At 45.7% G+C, this 25703-nt stretch overlaps 1 protein-coding gene and 1 long non-coding RNA gene across 4 annotated transcripts in view; one reads left to right on the top strand and one right to left on the bottom strand.

Moving 5' to 3' along the window:
• The window catches only part of LIMK2 (LIM domain kinase 2), a 51801-nt gene that overhangs the window by 12530 nt on the left and 13568 nt on the right, over positions 1 to 25703 (top strand). Inside the window, exons 1-4 of one of the 3 annotated variants that reach the window (XM_023525515.1) lie at positions 14610 to 14851; positions 23025 to 23160; positions 23830 to 23939; positions 24531 to 24719. In XM_023525515.1, coding sequence (XP_023381283.1) covers positions 14775 to 14851; positions 23025 to 23160; positions 23830 to 23939; positions 24531 to 24719 — 512 coding nt within the window. In that variant the 5' untranslated portion in view covers positions 14610 to 14774. Of the gene's footprint in view, positions 1 to 14609; positions 15039 to 23024; positions 23161 to 23829; positions 23940 to 24530; positions 24720 to 25703 lie in introns of those variants that run through there. The other 2 variants (XM_011384284.2, XM_011384283.2) reach the window with 2 other exon arrangements.
• On the bottom strand, positions 1291 to 13147 carry LOC105308347. The gene is made up of 2 exons (XR_002777997.1): positions 10157 to 13147; positions 1291 to 4551 (listed from the first exon to the last, which is right to left on the bottom strand). It is a non-coding gene; the product is annotated as an uncharacterized LOC105308347 (long non-coding RNA).

Below are 25703 nucleotides of genomic sequence, written 5' to 3'. Positions count from 1 at the left end.
ATGGTCTATTAAGGTCTCTTCAACCCTAGCTCACCGGTGATTCTCTGATGAATTCAGAGTATTTGGGTGCAGTTCTGCTGGAAACAGGACCCTGCCTTCATGCTACTCAAAGAAATTCATTCTTAATGACTCCCTTCTAGCCTTGCTCTTATCCAGCTGGGCTACAGTTACAATAAAGGAAATGACTTTTCTTATCCCCTTCCCCCACACCTTTGTTTTTCTAGTCACAGGGTGGGGCTGGATATTGAATGGAGAAATTGCTGGTGTTTGGCCCAAACTCTTCTCCTCACCTTCTTATACTACCCCATCCCCCATCTGCAGCCATATCCGTAATCCTGCGTTTTATAGCTTCCCGCCAAGTTTCTCAGGTGCCTGGGACAATAGGAAGCCACTTAAGGCTGGAACCTGGGACTGTACAGAGTAGGCCAGCTGACAGATCTCCTAGAAGTAGCCCAGTCTGTAATTGTGCTGGTACAGTTGGGCGCCTGGCCAGGATCCTTCTGATCTCTGGACACCTGACTGACCAGCCCTCCTGCTGCTGCTTCTCAACTTTTGCAACAGGTCTGTATGGACTCTAAGTACCTCTGGCCTTCCCTTTCCTTGAGCAGTGCCATTGATTCTAGAGCTGGGGCCATTCTCTCTGAAGTTCTCTGAAACTGGCTGCCTCTCATGTGGGGAGGCTGGGAAAGCAGCCAGACTGTGTGTCGTTTGTAGCTGAAGTTAAAGTGTGGAGATATGAATGATGACTTGGACTCTTGTCATGTTGGCAAACCGAAGAACCTTGGCAAATTTTCTGATGATTGTTCTTTCACTCTCATTAGAGATGTTTGGTCCAGGAGAAGTGGTTGTGGGAGGAGGGGAACGCTGCCTCTGTTAGTCTTTATGGCCCCTACCTGTGGGACTCGTTGCTTCACCCTGGTTCCTAACAGTGTTATCAGAGGGAGAAAAAAACCACCATTCTTAAAGCTCCTGGGAACTGTTCAGGGCCTCTTTTCTCAGGATCATGAACACAGACTATTTGAGCTTTCTCTTTTAAGAAGTGATTTTTCATGTTTGTGCTCTAAAAAAGGGGTAATACAGTTAGAAAGCTGTTGTCACTTCATCAGACAACAGACCATTTCTGCTAAATTTGTGACTCCAGGAAAGTTCAGTGAGGAAGTTACATATGTAGCAAACGGAGACTGTGGTGTAATAGGCTGGCCGATGACAGAGTGTTTTCTGTGATACTGAAAGCCATGCTCATTTTCTCACCTACACCTCCATCTAAACAAGCACTATTTAGAATCACAATTGCGGTAACAGTTTCCATTTATTGAGTGCTTACTCTGTGCTATATTATACACTGTCCTAAGCATTTCACATGCGTTATTTCGTTTAATTCTTACAGCAACCTAAGAACTGTAGAACTGGTCTTAACTTATTTTACAAATAGGGCAATGGAGGTTACTTGCTCACAGTCACAGAGCCAGTAAGTAGCACAGCTGGGATTTGAACCCAGGCATTCTGACCTTTTACTTAGAAGAGTCTCTTTGCATTCCTGAATATGGGCATGTCATTTAACCTCCCAGAGGCTCTGTTTCCTCTTCTGTAACTTCAGGATCAAAACACTTACCCTACCTACCACACACTGGGTATCAGATAGCATTGAAGGGCTGGTTCATGAACTCTCAACTGTCAGTAAAAATGCCATTAAATTTCTCCTGAGTCTCTCTCTGGCTCAGGAGTGTGTAGAGCAACCCTGCCATCTGCTGTTGTGCTGTTGATATTGCTGCCGAATTTAATGATCCAAGCCTTTGATTCTAGTTTGCTATTTGTCTAGTTTATCTCTAAGGAAACAGCCAGCCAGGTCATTAAGTCTAGCTACTGGACGGGAGGCTGGGGCCTTCCTGACAGGACAGGAAGGACAGACACCTGGGCCTTCCTGTGCCCCTACAAGGGACTCCAGCGTGAACATAAACTAAGACTCCTGGTATGTATCAGCATTATGTAACCTGCAGTGTGCTTTAATCCTGCCCTGTTCTTTAGGAAGAAAGAACTAAGACCCTGTAGAAGCCCCATAGCTGCTATTCAGGGCAGAGATGAAGAGGGGTGGGGTGGGGCCAGGGATGGATGACTGACGTCTGTTAAGCTTTGTTTAGTGAGTTTCACTTAGAATATCTGATTCAGCTCTCACAATAATCCTGCAACCCCATTTGGTAGTAAAACAGGAAGGCTCAGAAAGGTGATGTATCTTGCCCAGGGTCACACAGAGCTGACATTTGAACTCAGGTCTCCCTAACTCCCAAAAGGGTCCTCTTTGCACTGGGACTCCCAGGAAAGAAAAGTAGACTTGGAGTTAGAAGACCTGAATTTGAGTCTTAGCTGAGCCAAGATAGCTGTGTAACTGTGGGCAAGTTCCTTTGCCACTATAAATCTCAGTTTTTTATCAATAAAATGTGGCGAAAGTAATCCACCTCATAGCATAGTTGTGAGAGTCAAGGAGGTGATGGAGAAGATACTTCAAAAACATTAGAATGGTGTAACGTGAAGGGTTAGCAGCAGCACATAGCAACATTGTGCTTCTTAGTCTAACCAACCATTCACATGTAACTTTGAGCATCATCTACTACGTTAAGGGCATCAAATTAAATGCTGTTGAGGATACAAATTTGACATACTGCCCTGGCCTCCTAACTGGCTCCCTCAGACAGTTGAAAAACAAGTAATAATGTGGAGCATTTCTAATAGTGGGCTGTAGACTGGCTTCCATTCTGTCTCTCCCCTGAAACGTTCTCTAAAGCTCCACTTTAGAGAAGAGTGGTCCAATGGCCACTCTTCAGTCTTCATCTTTATGACCTCCCAAACTGCACTAGAAGAAGTAGAGAAAAGTGAATCAGAGTTTGGAGTCAGGCTGCTTGTGTTTTTATTCCAGCTTCTATACCAGCCACCTGACCTTGAGTCAGGTGCTTACTCTTTTTCTACCACAGTTACTTCAGCTGTAAAAGGGGAAATGGTTCTCACCTCAAAAGGTTGTTGTGCAGATTAAATTTGATCATGAAGTCAAAGCCTTTGCCATTACCTGGTCATAGTTAAGACTTAATAGATGTTAGCATTTATTATTGGTGTCTGTCACTGTTGAAACGTTCTCTTCCCTTGACTTTCATAACATTCCACACTGTCCTGGTTTTCCTCCGCTTCTCAGGTCATTCTAGTTTGCTTATCCTTCTCTATCTAGCTGTGAAATGTTGATGTTTCTCCAGATTCGCTCTCTATTTTTTCCCTAGGTAATCTCACTCTCACCCTGGCTTCTGTTGTCCTCACATACTGATGACCCCAAAATTCAGTCCAAACCTTTCCACTGAGCTCTAGACCTATCTAGCCTACTGTCAACTTCACATTTCCATTTGAATGTCTTCCAGACATCTCAGACCCAGCTGGACTTTCAGTCTTCACCCGAAAACTGACTCCCCTTCATTGTAACCTGTCCCACTGGAGGGCAGCACCATCTACTCACTGCTCAAGCCAGAACCTGGGAGTCCTTGATACTGCTTTTCTCATCTTCCAAGCCTGTTAGTTCTGTTTCTAGATAATATTTTGAGTGTGTCCACTTCTTTCCATTTCTCCTTATACTACCCTGCTCCAGGCTACCATTTTCTCATATGGATGCCTGCAATAGCCTTCTCACTGTCCATGTTCACTCTGTCCCCTCTAATATATTCTCCATAGAGCAGCCAGAGTGAGTGATCTGTAAAGAAAAATTCTGACCACATCACACTGTGTCATCTCTCTGTTCTTATACACTTCCACAACTTTCCAACATTCTTAGATAAAAACCAAAGTCCTTAATGTGGCCTGCAGAGTCCCCATAGTCTGTCCTCTCCCCACAGCCTCTCACTGTCTCTACTTCAGCCTCACTGCTCCTCGCTGGGTCCAGAACACACCCTTCTTCCTTCTGACACGGCCTTTGTTCATGCTGTTCCCTCTGCCTGGAATGTCCCCTCGCCCTCTTTTGGCCTAATTAACTCCTGCTCATCCTTCAGATCTTTACCTGGATGTCTCATAGAAATAGTTATAGAATAGGTCATGGCTCTTGTTTTGTGCTTTCTTAGATCTTTCCTTTGAAACTTCTTTTTGTGATTTTAATTTCACATTTATTTATTTGATCATCTCCTTAATGACATCCTGAGACCCCTAATATTCTGTAAACATAACTTGGTCAGGAATCATGTGGCGTTTTGCCCCTCATTGTGTTACCACTGAGCACATTGTTGGCATGGGAGGGATATTTGTTAAAAGAATTGCCGGGGTGGCCAAGAGATATGATGTAAGTGAGGCCTTTCCCGGCCCTTCCCCTTCCCCACATCCTTCCCTTAGCAGCCACCATGGTGCAGTTACTGTAAATGGCAGGGAGGAATTGGTTCCGGACATTGGGTTGTTTTGGAAAATTGCCTGCAAATGTTGAGGTGAGAAGTTAAAGCTTTGTCTTTGCCCCCAAAAGAGCCAGAGAGGCTGATCCAGCAGTCCTTCTATCCAGCAGTGGATCTTGAGCTGCACTTCTCTGTAGGTACAGTCCTGGGGAGAGAGAGGCAGTAGAGGGAAGAATGAGTTCAGCTACTCTAGCCCAAACTAATTATGAATTGCCCTGAAGTCTGTCAAATTTTGATTCTAATCGTAAGTTTTTAAAATTTGTTTTTAAAATTTTAGAAATCTTTGAAGGGTGGGAAGGTGTATATGGGTTGGTGATTCCCTGTGCACTTTGAAATGGAAGTTTGTCCTCTGGGAGTTACACTAGTTAGGTCTACATATTAGGAGAGCAGTAACGTGTGGTAGTTAAAAGCACAGACTCTAGAACCAGATTGCTTGGGCTGATATCCTGGCTCTTCTATTTATTAGTTGTATACCTTGGACAAGTTATTCACCCTTTCTCTGCTTCATTTTTTCTTCTATGAAGTGGAGATACTGACCTCTTATCTACCTCCCAGTGTTATTGCAAGGGGTAAAATGAGGGAAGTCATGTGTAGCACTGAGTGATAGGGCCTCACAGAGTAGTGCTCCTGAGTGTTAACCAGTTGTTATTAGCTGCTAGGGAACCAGATGTCTCCCAGGGCTGAATGATATGTGAATTGGTGATTGTTACATGTCTAAAGAAGTAATGATTTTTATTTAATTAAAAATAAGTTTTTAAAAAATGGTAGAATAATGAATGGCCAGCAGTGAAACAGAAAATGAAAAGTCAATGGGGCAAAACTAGTAGTGTGTCCAGATAAAGATACTGAATCTTGATTTGGACACCAGAAGGGAATTTTTTGTTTTAGACAGGGCTAGTTTGGCCAGCTCACTCCTGCGAGAATAAAATTTCTCTCCACGGCTTCTCATTTCCCTTTATTTTAAGTCCATGCTCACAGAGCAATCTTCTGATGCCTAATTCAGCTTCCCAGAACTCTTGATAATAGGAAGGATCTGGAGGTAGTGCCTGTATAGGGGATGTGGGTGTTCTGATTTCATAACATATGGGTGTCAATTCATAAATGGACAGTGGGGTTGATAAATGGTTGTGTAGAGCCATCCTAGAATGTCTGCACCTCTCTGGGTACTATGAAGTCCTGTTTCTGGACCTAAAAGACCAAAAACAAGGCCTGGATTAGGGTCATTCACCAAGGTGACACTAGCCTCTGGGTCGTCAGCCAGTCAACCTTTCTCTGACCATAACCCCTTCCTCGTGGCTTTGTTCAGCACCGACCTACTAGTGTGGAATTTTTCATTCTCATAACTCCTTTCTTCTACAGAGGAAGAAGAAATTGAAGCCCAGAGAGCTTTAATGGCTTGCCTCAGATCACACAGAAAGTTTGTTGTTAGCCAGGTCACATTTCCAGGTCTTCTCTGCCAGGCCAGGGCTCTTCTCTGGGCATCCCCTGGGAATTTGTTAAGGCATCCAAAGCATTTTTCTCCCAGTGCAGCCAGGAGGAGAACGTCTGTGTAAACAAGCATTTGACACTGAATGTTGGACATTCAGTTTTCTAATATTAGTATCACAGAGCAACAGTGGATGATTATCTAAAAGGGGTTGTGTGATCCCATTCGTACATTCTACACCCCATACAAACAAATCTCAGCTGTTAAAATGACCAACTCAGTGAAAATGTAGCCTGAGGACAAAGCCTTAGCCTACTGTTCGTGAACACTCATTGGCCAGCAGACGTCATGTGGATATATATATAGCCAACTGTAGACTTGAGAGAGACAAACTGGCAAGTAAAGACCAGCGTGTCTTTGGTGTTTCAGACTTTCCATCCTATTCATTGGGAAGCTCTGCTGCGTACATACCTCTGATAACTCTTCACTGCCTAAGGGCTACTCTTTCACCTGGCATACCGGGCCCTTGGTCCTCTGCCCCTGCTCTCTTCCACCATCCCAGCCTCCTCTCTGGTCACTCCTAACATGTGTCCTGCATTGCAGCTTATGGGCTGTACTCTGCTATGCCTTAGTTCATTTGCTCATGTTGTGCCTGTGATTGTCTGCCTGGCAATCAACCTGTTACATTCAGCCAATATATCCTGCCCTCTGTGGAAGAGCCTCCCTGAATCCATCATCACCCCTCCCCACCAATGAGAAGAAACTTTTTCTCCCTCTTTGTTATTCTCCTCATATCTCAGTTATAGCCTTGTCAATATTTGTTTACATATCTAACATCACTCTTACAAGACAAATACAAGACAAATTAGTATGAACTTCTGTAAGTCTGGAGCCATATCTAGTTCGTCTTTATGCCCCAGAGTGCCTAAAATGCAGCGGATACTCTGCGTTTCTTGGGTGAATGACATTTTTGTAGAATGACCACCTTTCTCTTTGGACCCTTGGATCAAGCCCTTCCAGTATGCATCATCACCATCTCTGCTCTGCGTGATTCTCCTAGGCAAGAGCTTTTCTTTTGAAGTAGGAGCATGGAATAAGACCTTTGTCTGTAAATATTATTCCAAAGTCTAAAATCATCAAAGCTAGGGCCTTCTGCACTGCCTCAGGGGGCTGCTAATTTGTCTTGTATTTCTCCTCCAAGGGCTAGAATTCCTTCTCCCCTGGCCAGTGTTGGAGGAGTGCTAATAAATTCTTTCTCCACTCTTCACTATTATTGAGGAAACCTCCAAGTACCTCAAGGCAGATTTGAATTAGGATAGTTTTCTTTGCTGTGTCACTTGTCTTCTGGCCATGCCTTCCTGCGGCTGTCCTATAGTGATCTTGGTTAGATCAGAGGGTCCTCTGCTGGGCTCTGTTCCCATCAGTAGCTATGACTCTTATAGCAGCACCAACTGTTTCTGAAGTTGGCTAAAGTCAGGTCTTGTACTTTGTCCTTTTAAACTTGTTTCAGTTCCAAAGGTGGCCTTTTCATGAGATGACCTTATATTCTGGAGTGACCTTTTCCCAAGGTACCTTGAGCACTACCACTAACTACAGTGTCACTGAGGAAGAGAGAGGCAGCTACTGTGGGTTACAGATGACTAAAAACAGCACCAGGGAGGTGAAAGTCCCCCACCAAACGTTTATTTATTGTATTGTATCCAGAATAAGATGAACAACCTATCTTGCAATCGTTTCCTCATTTGTAGCAAGGGCATAATAGCGATCTGTCCTGCCCGCCTTTCAGAGTCAGTATGAGAGTAGAATGAAGTCAAGTGCAGGAGCACGTAGGAGAGAGTAAAGCAGTGCTTTCTGTCTCCAGTGTGCATCAGAAACACCAGGGCTTGTTTAAAATGCAGATTGTGGGGCCAGAAATCTTCATTTTCAGCAATCTGCCCAGGGAAGTCCAGTGCTGCTATTCTTCTAGCCACATTTTCAGAAATACCAGTGTAAGTCAGATAGCAAGTGTAAAATAGTTGTTTGAGGCAACTGTAGTATCTTGGACCTGGAATCCAAAGACTTGGGTTAAATCCCAGCTCTGCCAATTTTTAGACCTGCGACCTGAACAACCTTCTGTGTTGAACCTCAGTTCCTCATTTGCGAAAAGGAGATGATAACCTCAACCTCAAGAGTTACAAGAATTAAATAAAAGGATATGTGAGCAAGCCCACCTGAGTGCTTGGCTCATGGAACTGTCAGTATTTTCCAGAGTAAGAGCTAAGTGTCTGCAACTGCGGGGGTGCGGTGTCATTTTAATAAACACCAGGCAAAAGAAGATCTTTGGCGTCCATCTTAATCAGGTATCATGGAAATCTGGATAGAACCTTAGAGATTTAATCAGATCCCTTCTTTTATAGCTCATGAAGTTGAAACTCGGAAGGGAGGACAGGAAGCCCAGGATGTAAGAGGGTACGCAGACATATGAAATGTGTTTAGATTTTCAGAATGAAAAAACTACTACCCAGTATACTGGGTGGCAAGGGGAGTGCGGCACTTATTAGCACAGTAACAGAGCCACTGTCAGTAACTTTTGAGAAACCATGGAGAATTGAAGGTAATACCCCAAGTATGTGTATTCGTTCTATACCTACTATATACCAGGCACTGGGGATTGATTAGTAAAATAAGTATGGAGATGGCTAACTGGCTCAGTTTTCAAAAAGTAGGAAAAAGAGATCCTGGAAAAAGTAAACTCATATCCTTTTGACTTGACTCCACAAAATTCTGGTGGAATTTTGTGGACAAATTCTGATGGAATTTTGCAGATAATGGAATAAGTGGACAGTGAGTACTTAGCAAAGGAGCTGATCACTTAGAAAAGGATTCAGCAGCAGTGAATTTGTTATGGCTAATTAGATTTGACTTCATGTTCTCACTAGGTTGCTAGTCATGAGACCCTCTCTTGATTTTTACAAGTCATATGATAAACTCTTTCATGATATCCTGATAGTAAGAATGTAGGCAGAAAATCTAGAAAAATCAGATGTAGGAGTTCAACATACCCAGCAGTTTGGGACCCCATGTTGGAGAGGTGAGATTCCTGAATGTCTTGCTAGGGATCATGTTGAGGAAAAGGCATGGGATTTGACGTTAACAAACCTGGCAAAAGCCCTACACTCACAGTAACCTTGGATGAATTACCCACATCCCTGGGCTTCCTTTCCCTATCCTGTACTCCTTGCGAGGTTGTTGCAAGAACTAAACTAAATGATACTTTATAAACATTAGTTACTATCACCATTCTCATACTGTAGTTGCTCTTAATGGAGGTCCTGAATCATGTTTGTTTACTAAGCATCTGTGGACATCAGGTGAGGGCCTCAGGTAATCGATCTGGTAGTAGACAGATCTGGACCTAGAGCCCTTCTTTGTGATGTGCTTGGGGATATGTCAAGGGAACCCTTCCCAGAGGAGAGTAAATGCTCTGTTGGAGTTGAGACTAGAAAAAGGAGGAGGAGAAAGCCACCAGCTGGGGACATAGGAGACTGCAGGAGCTAAGATGGCAAAAGCTTAAGGGGCTGCTTGCAAGAGCCTTTTGTGGATGGGTCAGGAAGTAGAGTGGGGCAGAAGGTGGCCAGAGTGTTGACGCTGGTGGGGAAACCGAAGAGACAGCTTCAGGGGTCCTGAGTGCAGTGCACTCAGGCAGGCTTTGCCCTTGGACAAGAGCACTATGAAAAAAGTATGAAATATTTGCTCTAAATCATGAGACTTCTTTTTATTGTTGTCCATTTATCATTTTAAAAAGCAGCACTTAAATATAAGAAAAAAATATAAATAATGTCAAAATAGTAGCAAATGAAAACTAATTCATCCGGCTTCTTGTCTCACTACTCTAAAGAGAAACTGATAACTACATGGCAGAGTCTTCCAGGTGGTCTCTAAGGATTATGTGCATAGACTTTTTAAACAATGGGATTATTCTTACACTCTTTCTGACACTTGGATTTCTCACATGACATCTTACCCGGGACAATTTCTGTTTCTGTAGCTAGGACTTACCCTACTATTTTTAACAGTGCATCATATTCTATTGTGTGGATGTGTTATTATACTTAGCTCACTCCCATCATTAGACATATGGGATTATTCCTAATCTTTTAGTATTAAACAGTGCTGGACACATGCCTTGGCACATTTGTGGGAATATTTCTCTAGGCAAAATTTCTAGCAGTGGAATTGGTTGGACTCTCATTTTTAGAAAGATGACTACTGCTGAATGTAGAAAGTGAGTTAGAAGAGAGAAGGAGAAGGGAAAGTGGTCAGTAATGGGGATGGCGGTGCTCACCTTTCAAGAGTCAGAAGCTGCAGCGTCCGCAGGAGCTCCCTTTTCTGGTTAGAGTCCTCCTGGCCAGTAGAGGGCCACACATGAGCACAGTTCCTTGCACTTCACATTATCTGACCGGAGCCTTCTTTGGAGGAGAGATTGGGGTGATTCATTCATTCGCTGCTCCTCCCCAGAGTGTTCACTTGAGCCTGCCTGCCTTGAAGGCTGTTGTCTCCAGCCTCTGGTAGCCGCCTTCAGCCCCTTCCAAGGAGTCAGTTTGCTCGGCTTCCAGCCAGGTTTCTAACTTGTGAAATGTGTAGGAGATTAGCACCCCTTATGCCATCTTATCCTGTCTATAACTTCCAGTCCAAGGGTCCCTGCAGATGTCTCTGGAAGCTGTAACTGCTGAATCCCCTGTCAGCTGCTCTGGGGACCTAGAAGAACAGCTTTCCACCCAGGACCAGTATCCAAGGGCAAGAGGGAGAAATACATCCTCCAGTGTGACCTTTTACCTCTCAGTTCTGGGAGGTTTGGGCCCTTTGATCTTGGCCCTGAGGAACCACACACTTGGGTCTGAGCGGCCAGCAGCTTCTCACATCTGGTGATCAGTCCTTCAGTGGTTCCTCCTGAAGGTCTGGATTTATGGAAGTCAGATGAATTCCACCTAGGAGGGGATTCTGCTTCTTCAGCTTCAGCTCAGGACATGGGGAGACGACTGCCCCTCTTCCAGAGGGAGGCAGTTTTCGTGGCATTGAGACGTCCTCTTACTAGTTCCCCACACACCCACCCACCCACTGAGTTCTTTGTAAGGGGAGTGGGGGGAACAGAGAATGCCTGCAGCCTCCTGCTCACATTCCTAGACATCGACTCACTGCACCCGCCGCCGCTGGAACAGCAGGGCTGTGTGAAATGTCAAGAGGAGTTATGCTCATGGGCTCCCTGGCCCCAGTTTCTTTGTGGCTTGCATTTTCTTCTATCCGCATTCTGTTCATCAGATGGAAATCAGAGAATGCAATTAGAAGATAATTTGCTAGTTCCAAATTTAATTTGGGGCCCCCTTCTTGCCTGATCGAATTACAGGGAACATAATAGATTTTTGGTGAGAAATAGTTGGCTCTGTGGCTAGGGGAAAAAGAGCTATGTCCTGTATGTTGTTTTCCCCTTCCACCCTGCTCCTCTGTGCTCTTGTGTGGCCCCCAGGCCAGGATTCTGATCCCCTCAGGACAGCTCAAGAAGTTTAAACTCAACTTGAGACCCAAGGAAATAGGGGGTCCTCTGCAACCTTAGAGGGCTGAAAATGTTGAAGCTGAAAACTATTCAGAGAACTAATCAAGGTCCAGACAGAGGCAGCAGCTTGCTGAAGGCCACATAGCTAGTCCATAGTGGTAGTAACAATAGTCTTAATGATATTAGCAGCTAACATTTATCAACCCTTAACGTGTTCCAGACTGTGTGCCACGGGCCTACGTGCAATGCATTGTCGCATTCAAACCCAGACAATCTGGCTCTGGGCCCAGGCTGGGCTATAGCATAACAATGACAGAGCTCAGTATAGACAACCTGGGTTCGAATCTCAGCTTCACCTTTCACCGATACAGCTGGGTGACCTCAGGCAAGCGATTTAAACTTTCTGTATCTCCATTCCTTCCTATAAAGGGGAAATCTCAGCACTACCGACTAGTGTGGGTTAAAATTCATTCATATGTCTAAGTGCTGCAAGTAGTGCTTGGAGCAGACTGAGCACCCAGTTCAGTGCTCACCCCCCACTGCCTCTGGGGCTGGAATGTGGTGTCTGTGTGGCAGTTGAAAGATGTGGCTGAGTTCTGCACAAATGCCAAAAGCTGGTTGTCACTATTAGAGGCAGTAAACACAGTGGTTGAGTGTGTTGGCTCTAGAGCAGAGATCAGCAAACTATAACTCCACCTCCTGTTTTTGTGCATCTGTGATTTTTACATTTTTAAATGGTGGGAGGAGCAAAAGAATATTTTATGGCACACGAAAATTACATGAAATTCAAATTTCAGTGACCATAAATAAAGTTTTATTGGAACACAGCCATGTCTATTTCTTTACATTTTATACATGGTCACTTTCATGCTGCAGTGATGGAGTTGAGTAGCTGTGATGGAGTATTTGTATAGGACTGCCACCCTAAAATATTTGTTCTCTGGCCCTTTACAGAAAAAGTGTCCTGACCCCTGCTCTAGAATCATACTTACTGAGTTTGAAACCCAGCTTCACCACTTATCAGCTGTTTGTCTTCAGGCTAGTGACATAACCTTTCAGAACCTCAGTTTCCTCATCTGTTAAATGGGAATGTTAATATCTACCCACCATATATTGATAATTTAAGTATAATAGATAACAGGTGCGGGTCCGGACAGGCTTGCACAATTGTCCATCACAGGACCATGTGGCCTAATAGATAAAGCATCTGATTCCACACCAGAAGATTGAAGATTCATGTCCTTTCATGGTCACTCATAGGCTTGTTTTTTTCCCTCCACTTAAAAATTTTCTCTCTCTTGGGATTGCACCCTACTTGGGCCTAGGATCTCTGGGTGTGCCTGCTATTGGCCCTCCCACCCCTCAGGTATAGCCTTGTGCCTGCAACTGTGGAGCTCAGGACGCAGGGCCAAATTGCACCCAGGGTGACCCCAAGGGCACTGCAGGACCAATGCTGGCCAGACCCAGGCAGGCTGAAGCCACCAGCCCCAGTGCCCGGGAACCCACTGGGGATTGGCTACATGAATTAGAGTTAAGATGAAGAGAACTGTGACAGATGAGGTATTGGACTAGGTGTGGGGGGTAGGGTAGTTGCCCCAAGGGGGTCAGAGGACAGGTTCATCTTAAACTATAATAGATTATTGTGATAAAAAGTTTGGAAATGGTAATAGTTGGACAATATTATGAATATAACTGATGCTACTAAATTGTATGTTTAAAGAAGTGGGAAAAATGTCAACTTTATCTGTCTACACACACACACGCACACACACACGCACACACATACACCACAATAAAAATGTTTTTAAAAAATAGATGCAAAGAACATAACATGGGGCCTGGAACATAAGTGCTCAATAAATGGTAGCTTATAATAGGGTACAAACACAATCTCTCTTTTCACATTTATTGTTATCCCTGTGCCCAATCAGAGGAATGGAAAAAGGCTCTCTTATAACCCATCTACCACCTTTGCCATAGACAAAGGTGACTTCACTGGAGAGGAGCGTGTGCCTGCTGGGAGAGAGCTGGTCTCACTCCCTCAAGTCAAACAGTGAGGTCTGGACGTGCCCCCAGTCTTCTCCAGCAGCCTTGCTTTTTCCCTCAATAGTTCTGCAGATGAGATAAGGGAGTTTTCAATGGTGGGCTCTGGTTTGGGTATCTCTATAGCTGGGCTTTTCAGACAGACTCCCATTCTAGATATCTAGGCCCATCATCCCCACAGGCACCTGGACCTTGTTCTCCATCATCCCCCATTTTTCAGTTTGAGAAGCCTGGTTACCATGGACACAGTGGAAGAAGCACCACTGCCTGCCTCCTGAGGCCAATGGATGGTATTCTGGGAATGAACAAATAAATGAAAGAGAGGGGACAGGTGACTTGGGCTCAGTCCCTGTGCTCTCTCCTACTTACAGAAGGGCTTTGAGGGAGATGTTTCCCTTTGAAGAGGCAGAATGAAGCTCAAGGCCTGAGATCTCTGGCTCTGGAGTCACATGGGCCTATATTTAAATCCCAGCCCTGCCACTCACTAGTTTTAGGTAAGTTACCTAATCTCTCTGTACCTTGCTTTCCCTTGGGTAAGTTACCTAATCTCTCTGTACTTTGCTTTCCCTGTTTATAAAGTGGAGATAATTCCCACCTCAAGGAAATAAGAGAGTGCTTATACAGTGCTTGCCACATAGAGAGGCACTAGGTGTTAGTTAACACTCTGGGTCTTGTTTCCTCATCTGCATCAGCTCTGCCCAGAAGGGGAGTGGCAGCCCCCATTGGCCAGCTCTTGGGGCTGTCCCCAGGCCAGGCAGAGGGAAGGGATGAATGGGGACTCTAGTGCCAGGAACAAGTCAATGCCTGCATGGAGCAGAGAGCCCAAAGGGCAGCTCTCTGGACCTGGGTCTCTGGACCTGCTTCTCCTGCCATAGAGGCCCCACTTCTGGGGGTGTGGCTTGGCCTGAAACTGATATCCTGGGCTATTCTTTACCTCCCAGCAGAGTTACTGCCATTTGGGCAGCTCCTCAGGCTGGAGACACTTGGAGGCAGATGTGCTCACTCTCTTTCCTGCCCTGTGCTCAGGGATGGACGCTCAGCCAACCCTGGTTATTGTCTGTGGTGCCTGCCTACAGCCTCTCTCCAGCCCAGCTCCACCCCTTGCCTGCAAGGTCTGTTTCCTAATAGCTGCTCCAACCACACACCTCGGTTCCGCGAGGAGCCCCTCCTCTTCCTCCCTCCCTCCCTCCCTCATCAGGGGTGGGACTGAAGAAGAAGGCTAACTTGACAGCAGCGCTTCTTTCTTAGCTAGTCACCGGCCCCTGCCCAAGAATGCCTGTGCGTGTGTAGCCTCCGCAGAGAGGTGGTTCTCCCGGAGCCCCAAGGGGCCGCCTGAGCTTCCGAGAACTGGGGAGGAGCCGTTCCAGCCATGAGCCCCTTTGGGAATCTGCTGGGGGGCAAGTGGCCCGCAGTCCTCATGCCCCTCCGGCTGCTCCGGAGGGAGAGGTGAGCGCTGGGCAGCAGGCCTGCAGCCAGAGGTACCGGGAGCCCCAGACCTGTCATGGTGGCCGTCTGCAGCCAGCCTGAGGCACTCCCAGACGGGTTTGCAGCTGAGCTTGTTTATCTGGTGTGGGAAGAAGATGGGGAGTTACTTGTCCATCCCGGCTTACTTCACCTCCAGAGACCCCTTTCGGTGAGTTGGGCTCTGAGTCCCCCTCCCCACCTCCTCTTCTGGCCCCTGGTCCTTCGGGGAGGGCAGAGGCCTCCCTGAATCTGCTTCTCAGATTTCACTTGTCCTCTGACCATGGGTTCTATTAGAAGATAGTAGAAGCTGTTTCCAGACAGAATCAGCCTGGCAAAGGCTCCCCACCATGTCCTGGGAATGGTGAGGTGAGGGATCTGCTTAGAAGGAAGCTCCTGGGGAACTCCAGCTCTTTCCTTCCCGGACACACCTGGAAGAGCCTCCAAAAGATGCTGCTGACTGGCCTGCTCTTGTATTACTGCTTCTGGGGGAAGAACACAGATAGGGTGCTGTTCTTCCAGCTCTCACATATCTTACCTGCAGGCTGTGCTGCCTGCCCAGGAATTTGTCCCAACAAGCAGGATGGACAGGTTTTGCCAAGCAGCGTGGAAGCTGACACGGTCTGGGCGTGGGCAGCCTGGTACTCGGTAGGCATTCTTAATGGCAAGGACATTTGTCTCTGGCCTAGGGCTTCTGAGTTCTCAGGGGAGTTCAGTTGCTAGGGAAGGGCCTGGGCAAGTGCTTCTAACACTGGGGCAATTGGCTTTGTAGTGTTTCTGAGCTGCAGGGCCAGCCCCCAAGCATGCCAGGCCTGAGTACCTCTCAGGCCTCTTTCTGTGGCGTACTCAGAGGGAGGTGTGGAAGCTTTCTCACTACCTCAAACCTGCTTTTCTTTGCTCTCTGCCCCACCCCGCCTCCAACAGAAACTCCCTGGGGGTTACTGGCCCTCAGGGTCCCTCTTGAATGGAGTCATTCTTGGCTGGGGTGGGGCTTGTTTTCATTCTTTGGGAGCAGCCTGTTGTTCCAAGGGCTGCCTCCCCCTCACTAGTGGTCCTGCCGCACTTCTCCCTTCTGGCTTCCCCGACCCACCCCTATGCCCAGACTTTGCTGCTGGGACGCTAGTCAGGTGGCAGGGCCTGGGCAGAAAAGCAGAACACCATGTGGTTTCACGGAATTACGGGACTGGTAGAGTGGTGAGAAGCCTCTGGATTTGGGGGAGGGGGAAGGGAACCGGTCCTCAGTGCTGACTCTACCAGGCGTCCTGCTAGGCAGTTTATCCTTTGATCGCTCAACAGCCTGAAGACATTGTGTCCCCATTTTTCAGATGAGGCGACCGGTTTCAACAGAGATAAAATGGGGTCCTTCTGGGCAGCCTCTCCATCTTCCTGAGTTTCTCTCATCCTTCAGAAGGTTGCACCTTTCCCAGGGGCGCTCTAGGTTTGTTTTCCTCTCCCAGCAGAGAGAGGACAGAAAAACGGCCCCCATAGTTTGCCTGGTATATCATCGAAGGGATGGCTGAGATTCTTTTCTGCAGAGCTGATATGAATTGATCTTGAGTTTAGAAGGCAGGTTTTACCATGTGGAATCAAGATGCCCAGTGTTTGAAGTAGCCACTAGTTTAAGCTAGAACCTCATTAATGCCTCTTATTCTTAATCCGGGAAAGGCAGTTGGGGGAGGGGTTGTTCCCTTAGGGGCCAGGAATGCTGTGCCCCTTTTAATATCTGGGTGCAGGACCAAACTTCTCAGGAGCTATAGCAGATAATGAACTCTCAATCTGGACTTTTGAGGGACAGGCCACCAGTGTCACCCTGGTCTTCCTGTTCTTCATCTTGTTCTCCCCCAGCCCCTCTGGGAAAGCTGACAATCCCCACCACCCCAAGGTCTGTTTGCCCAGCTGAAGTCAGGGGTTACTGACAGACTGACTCACTATAGACCTTCTCCCCTCCCCCAAATGGGAGGCCACATTCCTGAAGCCACATCTGAAGGCACATTGAGCTCTGTTCCACAGGAAGGACTACCCAGACCCTCTCCCAGGTATCACTCTAATCAGTCACTACTGTCACTGCCTGGTCAAAAAGCCGCTTCCACCATCAACCCCCTCCTTTGTTACAGGGTGTCCTGAAGGACTCCTTTCTGACCAGGTGCCTATTCCCTTCCTGGGCCCCAGTTTACTGTCTGCAGAGCGTGGGGACTGGACTTCCTGGGCTCCTGAACATGACCCTTGCCAGATTCTGTGAAACAAATTAAGTCCTTGACCCCAGGCCTCTAGGGGAGTACAAAGTCCACAGGAGTTCCGAGGCTGTGGTTGCGAGGAAAGTGACGCACTAGATTCCATGGGGACATGATCAGGCGTGACAACGGCAAGGGGAGGGAAGAGAGAGCAAGGATAAAGAATGTAATTTCTGTGCCCTGTACACTCATGCCTGACAGGCCATGCTTAGCAGAGTACATTGTCTTCCTCTGCCACTGCCACTCACTTCAGGGGTGAGATGCAATTGCAGGTGTGCTCTCAATAAGAAAACACCTCAGATTTACAAAAGAAGTAAATTAAGGACTGACTTTTGTCTGACGTCTTTAAAGGATTTTTTTAATAGCATTTCTCTTAATGTCCAACACTGATTTAATGGGTTTGGTTTACACATTGTCTCTTGAAGAAAACAAGTGCATCTTTATATTCTAAAGCAATCCATGTTTACAGGGAAAAATTATTCTTAACCCTGCCCAACTTAGCAGTAACATTTGGCAGCTGCCTAAGGTCCTGTGGGAGACTCTCTCATCTGAAAAATGAAGGGCTGAGATCAAGTGAATGGTTCCCAACTCCACAACTCATGTGGTTCCATGGAGACACACAACCTCTTTTCCATTTTTTCCAATTAACGAAGGTTCTATCCTTAACTAATACAACTGCACAAATTACTTAGAACTACAGGCTTCTTGGCTTTCGGTTGGAATTGAATCAGTGCACCCTGATAACACTTATTTCTTGCTGACCAGAGGCTCATTATGTGTTTGGTTAATTTTTAAAAGCAGTGTAACAATTTATTTCATAATATTTAGAGCTAAATTGACAGTCTGTTTCAGTCTACAGGGTCTCCATGAAGGAATAGTAGTAATAGGATCTTTGGCGGTAGAAGACAGGGCTATGATGGACCAGTGTCTTTATACCCCTGTTATATCTGCCCCTCTGGGCCTTGGGGAGAGTTGGCATCCCATCTCTAGCCATGACACTTTCAGGCTGGGCATCAGCCAGGCCTTTACCAGGACATGGAAGGGCTTGTTCTTTAACCTGTGTGAATCCATTGTAATAATGACTGTTTGGTTCCATTACCACATAAGTTTGAAAATTTACCTGTAAACATTTGGCCTGAAGAATTTACATGTGATTGAGGGCTGGGCCTATATCTTATCTCACATGGCATCTCCCAGCATAGCACCTTGCCTGTTAGGTCTTGTACATCCTAGATGCATAGTAACTATTTCCCAGTTGATAGGGATTGATTAGAATGTATTGGTTTTCTAATTAATTAGATAAATAATTCATTTTAGGACCTTCTCTACTTACAGAAATCCGTTTGGTTCTGGGCCAAGAAGCAGGTCCATACTGCTCGGGCATGAGACAAAAAAGGGGTCGGTCTGCCTCCTTTCACCCTTGGTGTTCTCAAAGAGGAGAAGGAGGGAAATGAAAACTTACTGAACACCTGTCATGAGCCAGGCATCATGCTAGGCATTTGTATAAAATCGAATTCTCATAACTCCATGAGAGTTTATCATCACCAGTGTACAAATGAGGAAACTGAGGTCCAGAGTCATGAAGCTAACTGGTTTTAGGTGACACAGATAGTAAATGGCAGAGAAGGAAAATAGACCTTAAAAGAGTTATTTGTGAGAATCTCAACTGATTATCTTTTTTAAAAACTCTGCTGACTCAACAGACCTCGGTTTAGATCTGAGCTGCCCACTGGACTGACTGCCCGGGTTTGGTGCCCTTTGTATCTGCCCAGACCGTCTGAAGTGCTTTGGAAGAGGAGTTTTGGAGGTCTTCCATGCATGTGAGCCTCTCAGTGATCCCCTGGCTGAGGATTTCAGCTTTGTTCACTCTGGCTGCTCAGAAGAGTGTCATGACTGAGGCCCTGGCCCTGGGTTCAGGGTTCTGCTGCATCCATACTGGACGCCCTGGGGCCTGCAGCCAGGGCGAAATTTAACTTTCACTTGAAACTTTCAACAATTGAAAGCTGGAAAAAAAAAATCTCTTTGCTTTGGGAAGAATACATTTTGGCCAGGGCCTCTGAAAATCTGAGGTGTGATTTTTTTTTTTTTTTTTTTAAAGTAGCATCTTACATTTCCAGAGTATATTTTGGATTCTTTTCTTAAAAAGGTAGAGACTTCTGGGGAATGGAATGTTGTAGACTAAATGAAGGTAGAGAATCTTGCCATTTAACAATCAGTTCTTGGGCTTAAGGAAAAGCCTCACAAAGTGTTAACACTAAAAGGACTTGAGTTCTCAGGGCTCCATCCTCCTTATTTTCATAGACGAGAATTCGAGGCCCAGTTTAGTAGATGTGCCACCTTACTCAGGTGTAGTACAATGAAAATGTCTTCATAGCCAAGTACGCATAGGTTCAGATTCTAGCTGCTATAAGTATTAGGCAATGTTGCAGAAGTGACTTGACTTTGCTTTACAGTCTTCTAGTGTATAAAACAGAAATAATCCCACGTTGCAGTGATCAGTATTAGAGATAGTGTAAGTATATAAGTGAGGCACTTCATAGAGTGCCTAGAATATGGTTGGCATTCAAGTAGCAAGTAATAGTAACTGTTGTTAATATCTAAGCTAGAACTGAAAGTCTGCCATGGCAAACTTCTCTGGGGAGTAGGGGGAGGAGGGAGATAGATGGGGTAAAAGAAGTCAAATATGTGGTGACAGAAAGAAATCTAAGTATGGGAGGGGAACATACAATGCAATACGTATATGCCTTACTGTTAAATTGGACACCTGAAACACTGGATTTCGTTAACTGATGTCACCAAAAAAAAAAAAAAAAGTAATAAAAAAACACAACTTCTCCAGTGGCCTAAGAACTAATTGTGTTCTGTATCAAAACAGCTTGGGGACTCATAGCCCTCCTATCAGCTGTTCACCTTACTGTTCTTCAGAAACACCTGTGGTGACTGACTTTCGGCCATGCTGCTGGCCGTGCCCTTCGAAGGCATTTCTTGACACACATGTGCATTGGTGATGGGGCACTCCAGCCAGGTGTTCTTCCCAGCAGGCTGGCGTGGCTCTCTCCTGCATGCCTGCACTCGTTTCCCTCCCTGTTCCTTCTCTTGGGCCTGGCAAGGGCACTTAGAGCAAACAAAAGCAGGATACTGGCAATGGAAAGGAGGACGTGTCCCGGTGCTCCTGTGCCCTGCAGCGCACATACCATTGAAAGGGTGTAACAGGACCCAGGCCTGCAGTTGGGTACAAATATGTATGCACTAGCTTTTCTCTATTGCAGACCGGAGAAGGGCAGGACCTGGTGACTATGAGCCACAGAATCCTTGTGCTCTCACCAGGACTGCTGGTTCTTGCCATTCCCACCATTTTCAGTTTGGAAACATTTGCTAAGGGCTTACTCTGCCCAGCCCTTTGCTAGGTGCTGAGTCTACCAAGACTAAATGGGACACTGTTCCTGTCTTCAAGGAGTTCACAGTCTAGTGAAGAAGATAGGAGACAAGGAGGAAGCCCCTGCTTCTAGTGCTAGCCCTCTTCTAGGCACCTCACTATAGCAAATTACTATAAGTCATTCAGAACCTCACTTAATTCTACCCTGAAAGTAGGAGGCGATATCGCCATTCCACAAATGAGAAGTGAAACAGCTGACCTAAGATCATGTAAGTGGTAAGTGGTAGTGAAGAGATTTGAACCTTGGGTCATCTAGGGGAAAATATAGTTATAAACAGAATTGAGGAGATCGAGGGTACAGTCTAAACCCCTCATTTTACATGTGGGGAAACTGAACCCAGAGAGGGAAAGGGGCTTATCCAAGAGCAGGTAGCTCCTAAGAACTTGAACCCAGGTCTCTCTTCTCCCAATTCAGAACTTATCCAGCAGACCTTTTACAGAGAGGAATTTGAGTTACATGCCCAGAAAGGGTCTTCCCTTCAACCTCCTAAAATTTATGGTTCTCACTGTGCCATTCTAGGTACTTCATATCATATTCATACTCTTGATGGCATACTGAATTTTCAAGACCCTGAAGTTCAGCATCCATAGGACAAGTAGGAAATGCTACAGGATGAGGGTGGCTGATAGCAGAAGCCTTCAGTGTTTTTTGAGTGCCTAGGGAAATTGGACACTCCATAGAGAGGGATTTTCAAGGGTCCTGTTTCTGTAGACCTCTCTAGCTCCACAGCTTTCTCCATTCTTTTATACAGCTTCTTCAACTCATTCCTCCTCTACCTCCTGCAGTACTTAAAAGTAATAGCACTCATTGTAGTCTCTCACCTTGCATTGTTTAAATTAACTTTTGTTTAGACATTCTCTTCTCCAACTCCATTATAAGCTCTTGGAAGGTGGAGTAGGGGACCTTGTATATCTATCTTTTATATCTTCAGTGGCTAGCAAATTACTATAATAATACACTTCCCTTGCCCCTCACAGTTTGCAAAAGGCTTTCCTCATACATTAACTGATTTAGTTTCATGGTGGCTCTTTGTAGTAGGATGCTATTGGTCACATTTTGTCAGTTAGAAAAAGCTACTAAGAGTCGTCCAAAGCTACCCAGCTAGTGGCAGTAAGTGGCTGATAATATGAGCTACCATTATTATCTTTAATAGTTAACACTTACTGATTTCCTACTGTACTAGGTCTTTTATATGAACTGTGTATGCTTTAGCACATATGATTTCGCTTTCACAGTAGTGCATTTCACAAATGAGGAAACTGGGTTAGAGAAATGAAAGAACTTGCCCAAGATGACATAACTGGTAAATGGAAGGGTCAAGATTTAAACTAAGAGGCAGATCTATTCTGCCTTTCGGAAGCGAGGATATGACCAGTGTGAGTGGTGTGAGGCTTTGACAACAAGAATAGAGAGTCTGTTAACTAGAAAGAAAAAGGCAGTGTGAGCTCAGCAGGTCAGAGAGCTCTTAGGTCTGGGTGTTGGGAGGCTCAGAAATGAGGAGGAGCTCGTCTGTGCAGACATGACCTGAGCACACACCTGACCTGACAGAGAGGTGGAGCTTCACAACCAGGTGACTGAAGGAGAAGGGAGCTGTGGGTCTAACATGTACATCGTGCACAGTTCTAATGGAGTTTTGTTTTTTTCCCTAATGTTTTATTTTGAAAATTTCCAAATATATAGAGAAGTTGAAAGAATGGTTTAAAGAACACCCATGTACCCTTCACCTAGATTTATCACTTGTTAACTTTCTCTTTGTCTGTCTATACACACACATGTGCATGCAATGTATTTATATTTGCTGAACTGTTTAAGTTGTAAGTATCTTGACTTTTACCCTTCATTATTTTAATGTTTCTTCTAAGAATTCTTCTATATAACCAAAGTATTGTTATCACATCTAAGAAAGTTAACAGTAATTTCACAATATAATCTAACATATAGTCCAGATTGCCTCAGTTCACTCACAGCTGTTTTCTTTTTCTATTCAGAATTGATTCCAAGGCTTAGGTGGTACATTTAGTTGCTATGTCTCTAGGCCTTTTAAATCTCTGCGCCTTTTTTCTCCCCATGACAATAACTTTTTGGAAGACTCAAGACCAGTTGTCTTATCAAATGACCCATGTTCTGGATTTTCCTGATTGTTTCTTTATGCTTAATGTTTTTGGGGAAAGAATGCTATATTAGTGATGTTGTTGAAGGGTACATTTTGAAGAATGGAGGTGACTGAGCTTCTTTAGTTTATTGAGATATCTCTCTAGACCAGAGGTTCTTAACTGAGGCCATGATTAGGCTTCAGTCTTTGACACACATATACCCCACACCTAAATTACATGCACATTTTCCTTATATGTGCTTTTTTATGGAAGAGGCTTCTTGGCCCTTAACAGATTCTCAAAGAGCTTCAAGACCCAAAGAGGTTAAGAAACACTGGATCCAAGAAACATCTGGATTCTAAAGATCCAGGAGAGTATCTCTTCTCTTGCCTTTCAGGTGTTCAGAATGCCAGGAGTCCCTCACCAACTGGTACTATGAGAAGGATGGGAAGCTGTACTGCCATAAGGACTACTGGGGGAAGTTTGGGGAGTTCTGCCATGGTTGTTCTCTGCTGATGACAGGGCCTGTCATGGTAAGTAAGTCCCTCCATCTCTGCCTTCTTGGTCATCAGAATCCATTGATAGTGTTTTTAGTTCCCAATGGTCATGCATCTTCTGGTCTTCCCATCAACCAAGGCCTCTCTCTCTCTCTCTATTTAATTATTTAACAGATATTTGTTGAGTATATTTGAGTGCCAGGTAAGGTCCTTCCCTCAAAGACTTAACAGTCCAGTGTTAGGTATGGGTGAGTAGGCAGGCAGGGAGGAGACACAATACATTTGGGATGAAGGCTGTAAGGAAGAGCATTACAGCTTGAGAGGAGGATACACTGAGGTTGTGTTCAAGGAATCAGAAAGGGAGACTCTGAAATGGGCTGCTCTAGACAAAAGGCTTTAAGCCTAGTCACAGACATGCCAGCCCTGTGTTGGAAAAACTGTGAGACTGTCTAAGGGGGATAATTACTTCTGGGAAACTGTTCTCATGGCTGAGATCAAAACAGTTTTTTGCAATCTTGGAAATGAAAGGGAGGCACCAACCTGACACTTCCACTGGTACCTCTAAGGTAGGAAATACAAAGATACATTATGACCAGGGTCTGGAGATCCTTGATTGGAGGTCACTCACCCATCCCTGTCCTCACTTCAGCAGCAGTGAGGACTCACTTTCTCTTTCTGACCACCTTTCTCCCCACCTGCTTACAGGTGGCTGGGGAGTTCAAGTACCACCCAGAGTGCTTTGCCTGTATGAGCTGCAAGGTGATCATTGAGGATGGGGACGCTTATGCCCTGGTGCAGCACGCCACCCTCTACTGGTAAGATGGTGGCCTTGTGTCCATCCTCCTCTACAAGAGTGGCTGAGAGAGAGTGACAGGGGTAACATGAGTTGTGCGGAAAGACTGCTGGGGTATCAGCATTGAATTCCTATCACAGCAATGCTCTTAACCGGCTCTGTAACTTGTAAGCAAGGTGATTAACAGCCCTCTGGCCTCTGTCTTTACCTACTGTGAGAAAAACAACAGTGCCCTGCAGTCCTCCTAGAGGGAGAGAATGGCTAGGAAGGTGCTCTCAGAGAAGGATCCCAGAACATTAAAGGCAAAGGCCCCTTAAAGCTCACTCAGTCCAACTGCCTTGGTTGACAAAGGAAGTCAGGATGAGGCCCAGATTGGAGAGCGGGGCTGGGCTCTTACTCAGAGGCAGGACAAAGAGAACCCAAGCCATCTCATCCCCAGTCCCAGTCCACCCCAGGGAACCCAGGCTCATTCTGAGCAGCCAGCTGGATCATGGCAAGAATGGTAATAGTGGGACTATGGATACTATTGCTGGAAGCCTTGTAGTGCAGTGGTCGCTGGGGGCTTCCAGGTTGGGCTCCAGGATCTTAGCCCCTTTACTGCTCCTTTCCCCAGTGGGAAGTGCCACAACGACGTGGTGCTGGCACCCATGTTTGAGAGGCTCTCCACAGAGTCTGTTCAGGACCAGCTGCCCTACTCCGTCACACACATCTCCATGCCGGCCACCACCGAGGGCAGGCGAGGCTTCTCCGTGTCCGTGGAGAGTGCCTGCTCCAACTATGCCACCACAGTACAAGTAAAAGAGTAAGTATTTTGAGAACCCTGGTGGAGGAGTTCTTGAGCAGAGTCATAGATGGGCTTCAAGGAGCTCAGAACTCCAGTCTTATGCAGAGCTCTCTTTGTCCTCATCTCGTGTCTTTCTCCTGGAGCTCACTATGCTGTAACCACGCATGGGGCATGGCACTCACTGTTCTGTCTGCCCAGGCTGCTTCCCACCAGATACTTAATGCCAGAACTGCTCACCTTTCATATGTCAAGTTTCAGATCATGTTAGCTCTTTGAATTTATCCGCCTTGATTACGTATATTAGTTTATCATCTGTCCTCCCCACAAGTTCCTTCTGGAACTTAGTCTTGTTCAGTACTGCATTCCCAGGACCTGGAACAGAGCCTGGCATATAGTAGGTGTTTATTGATTATTATTTTATTGGTTTGAGTGGATGAACAGAGAAAGGAGGAAAAAAGAGTTTAAGATTACATCCTAGGTCCAGGCCAGAAACCAGATGAGGAAAGAATCTCTGTCCATCTCAATACCAATATCGAGGCACCTGTGGCTGCCAACCCTCTAAATCATGATCATGCACTCACTGTGTGGTAGGCCCTGGGTGCTTGAAGTATAGGTGAGCGGTACTAGGATTGGGGAACTCAGGAAGATGTGAGGTCTGCTCTAAAGCCTCATTAAATGAAGAAGAGAGGGAATCGTGTTAAGGGCAGAGGTGGGAGTCTGGTTGTGTCTGGTGTAATTGGGTGGTTGGGAGTAGCCAGAGAGGGGGTTGTTGAGTCATGGAGGGCCTGGATTATGAGGACTCAGCAGGTCTATTGAGGGATTAAAGCAACAAAGTGAAGCGACCAGGTTAGCATTTTAAAAGGATCACTGGTGTGGAAGTTGGGTGGGAGGGGAGCAAGCCTAGAGATGTAGAGACCAGTTAGGAGGCTGTTTGCAAGATCTAGGTGAGAAGTATTAGTAACTGTGGTGATAGACAGTAGGATTCTCCAAGATGGTGAGGAT

Source organism: Pteropus vampyrus, unplaced genomic scaffold (genome assembly GCF_000151845.1).
Source record: "Pteropus vampyrus isolate Shadow unplaced genomic scaffold, Pvam_2.0 Scaffold568, whole genome shotgun sequence".
Lineage (NCBI taxonomy): Eukaryota > Metazoa > Chordata > Mammalia > Chiroptera > Pteropodidae > Pteropus > Pteropus vampyrus.
This window is presented reverse-complemented; position numbering and strand designations above follow the sequence as displayed.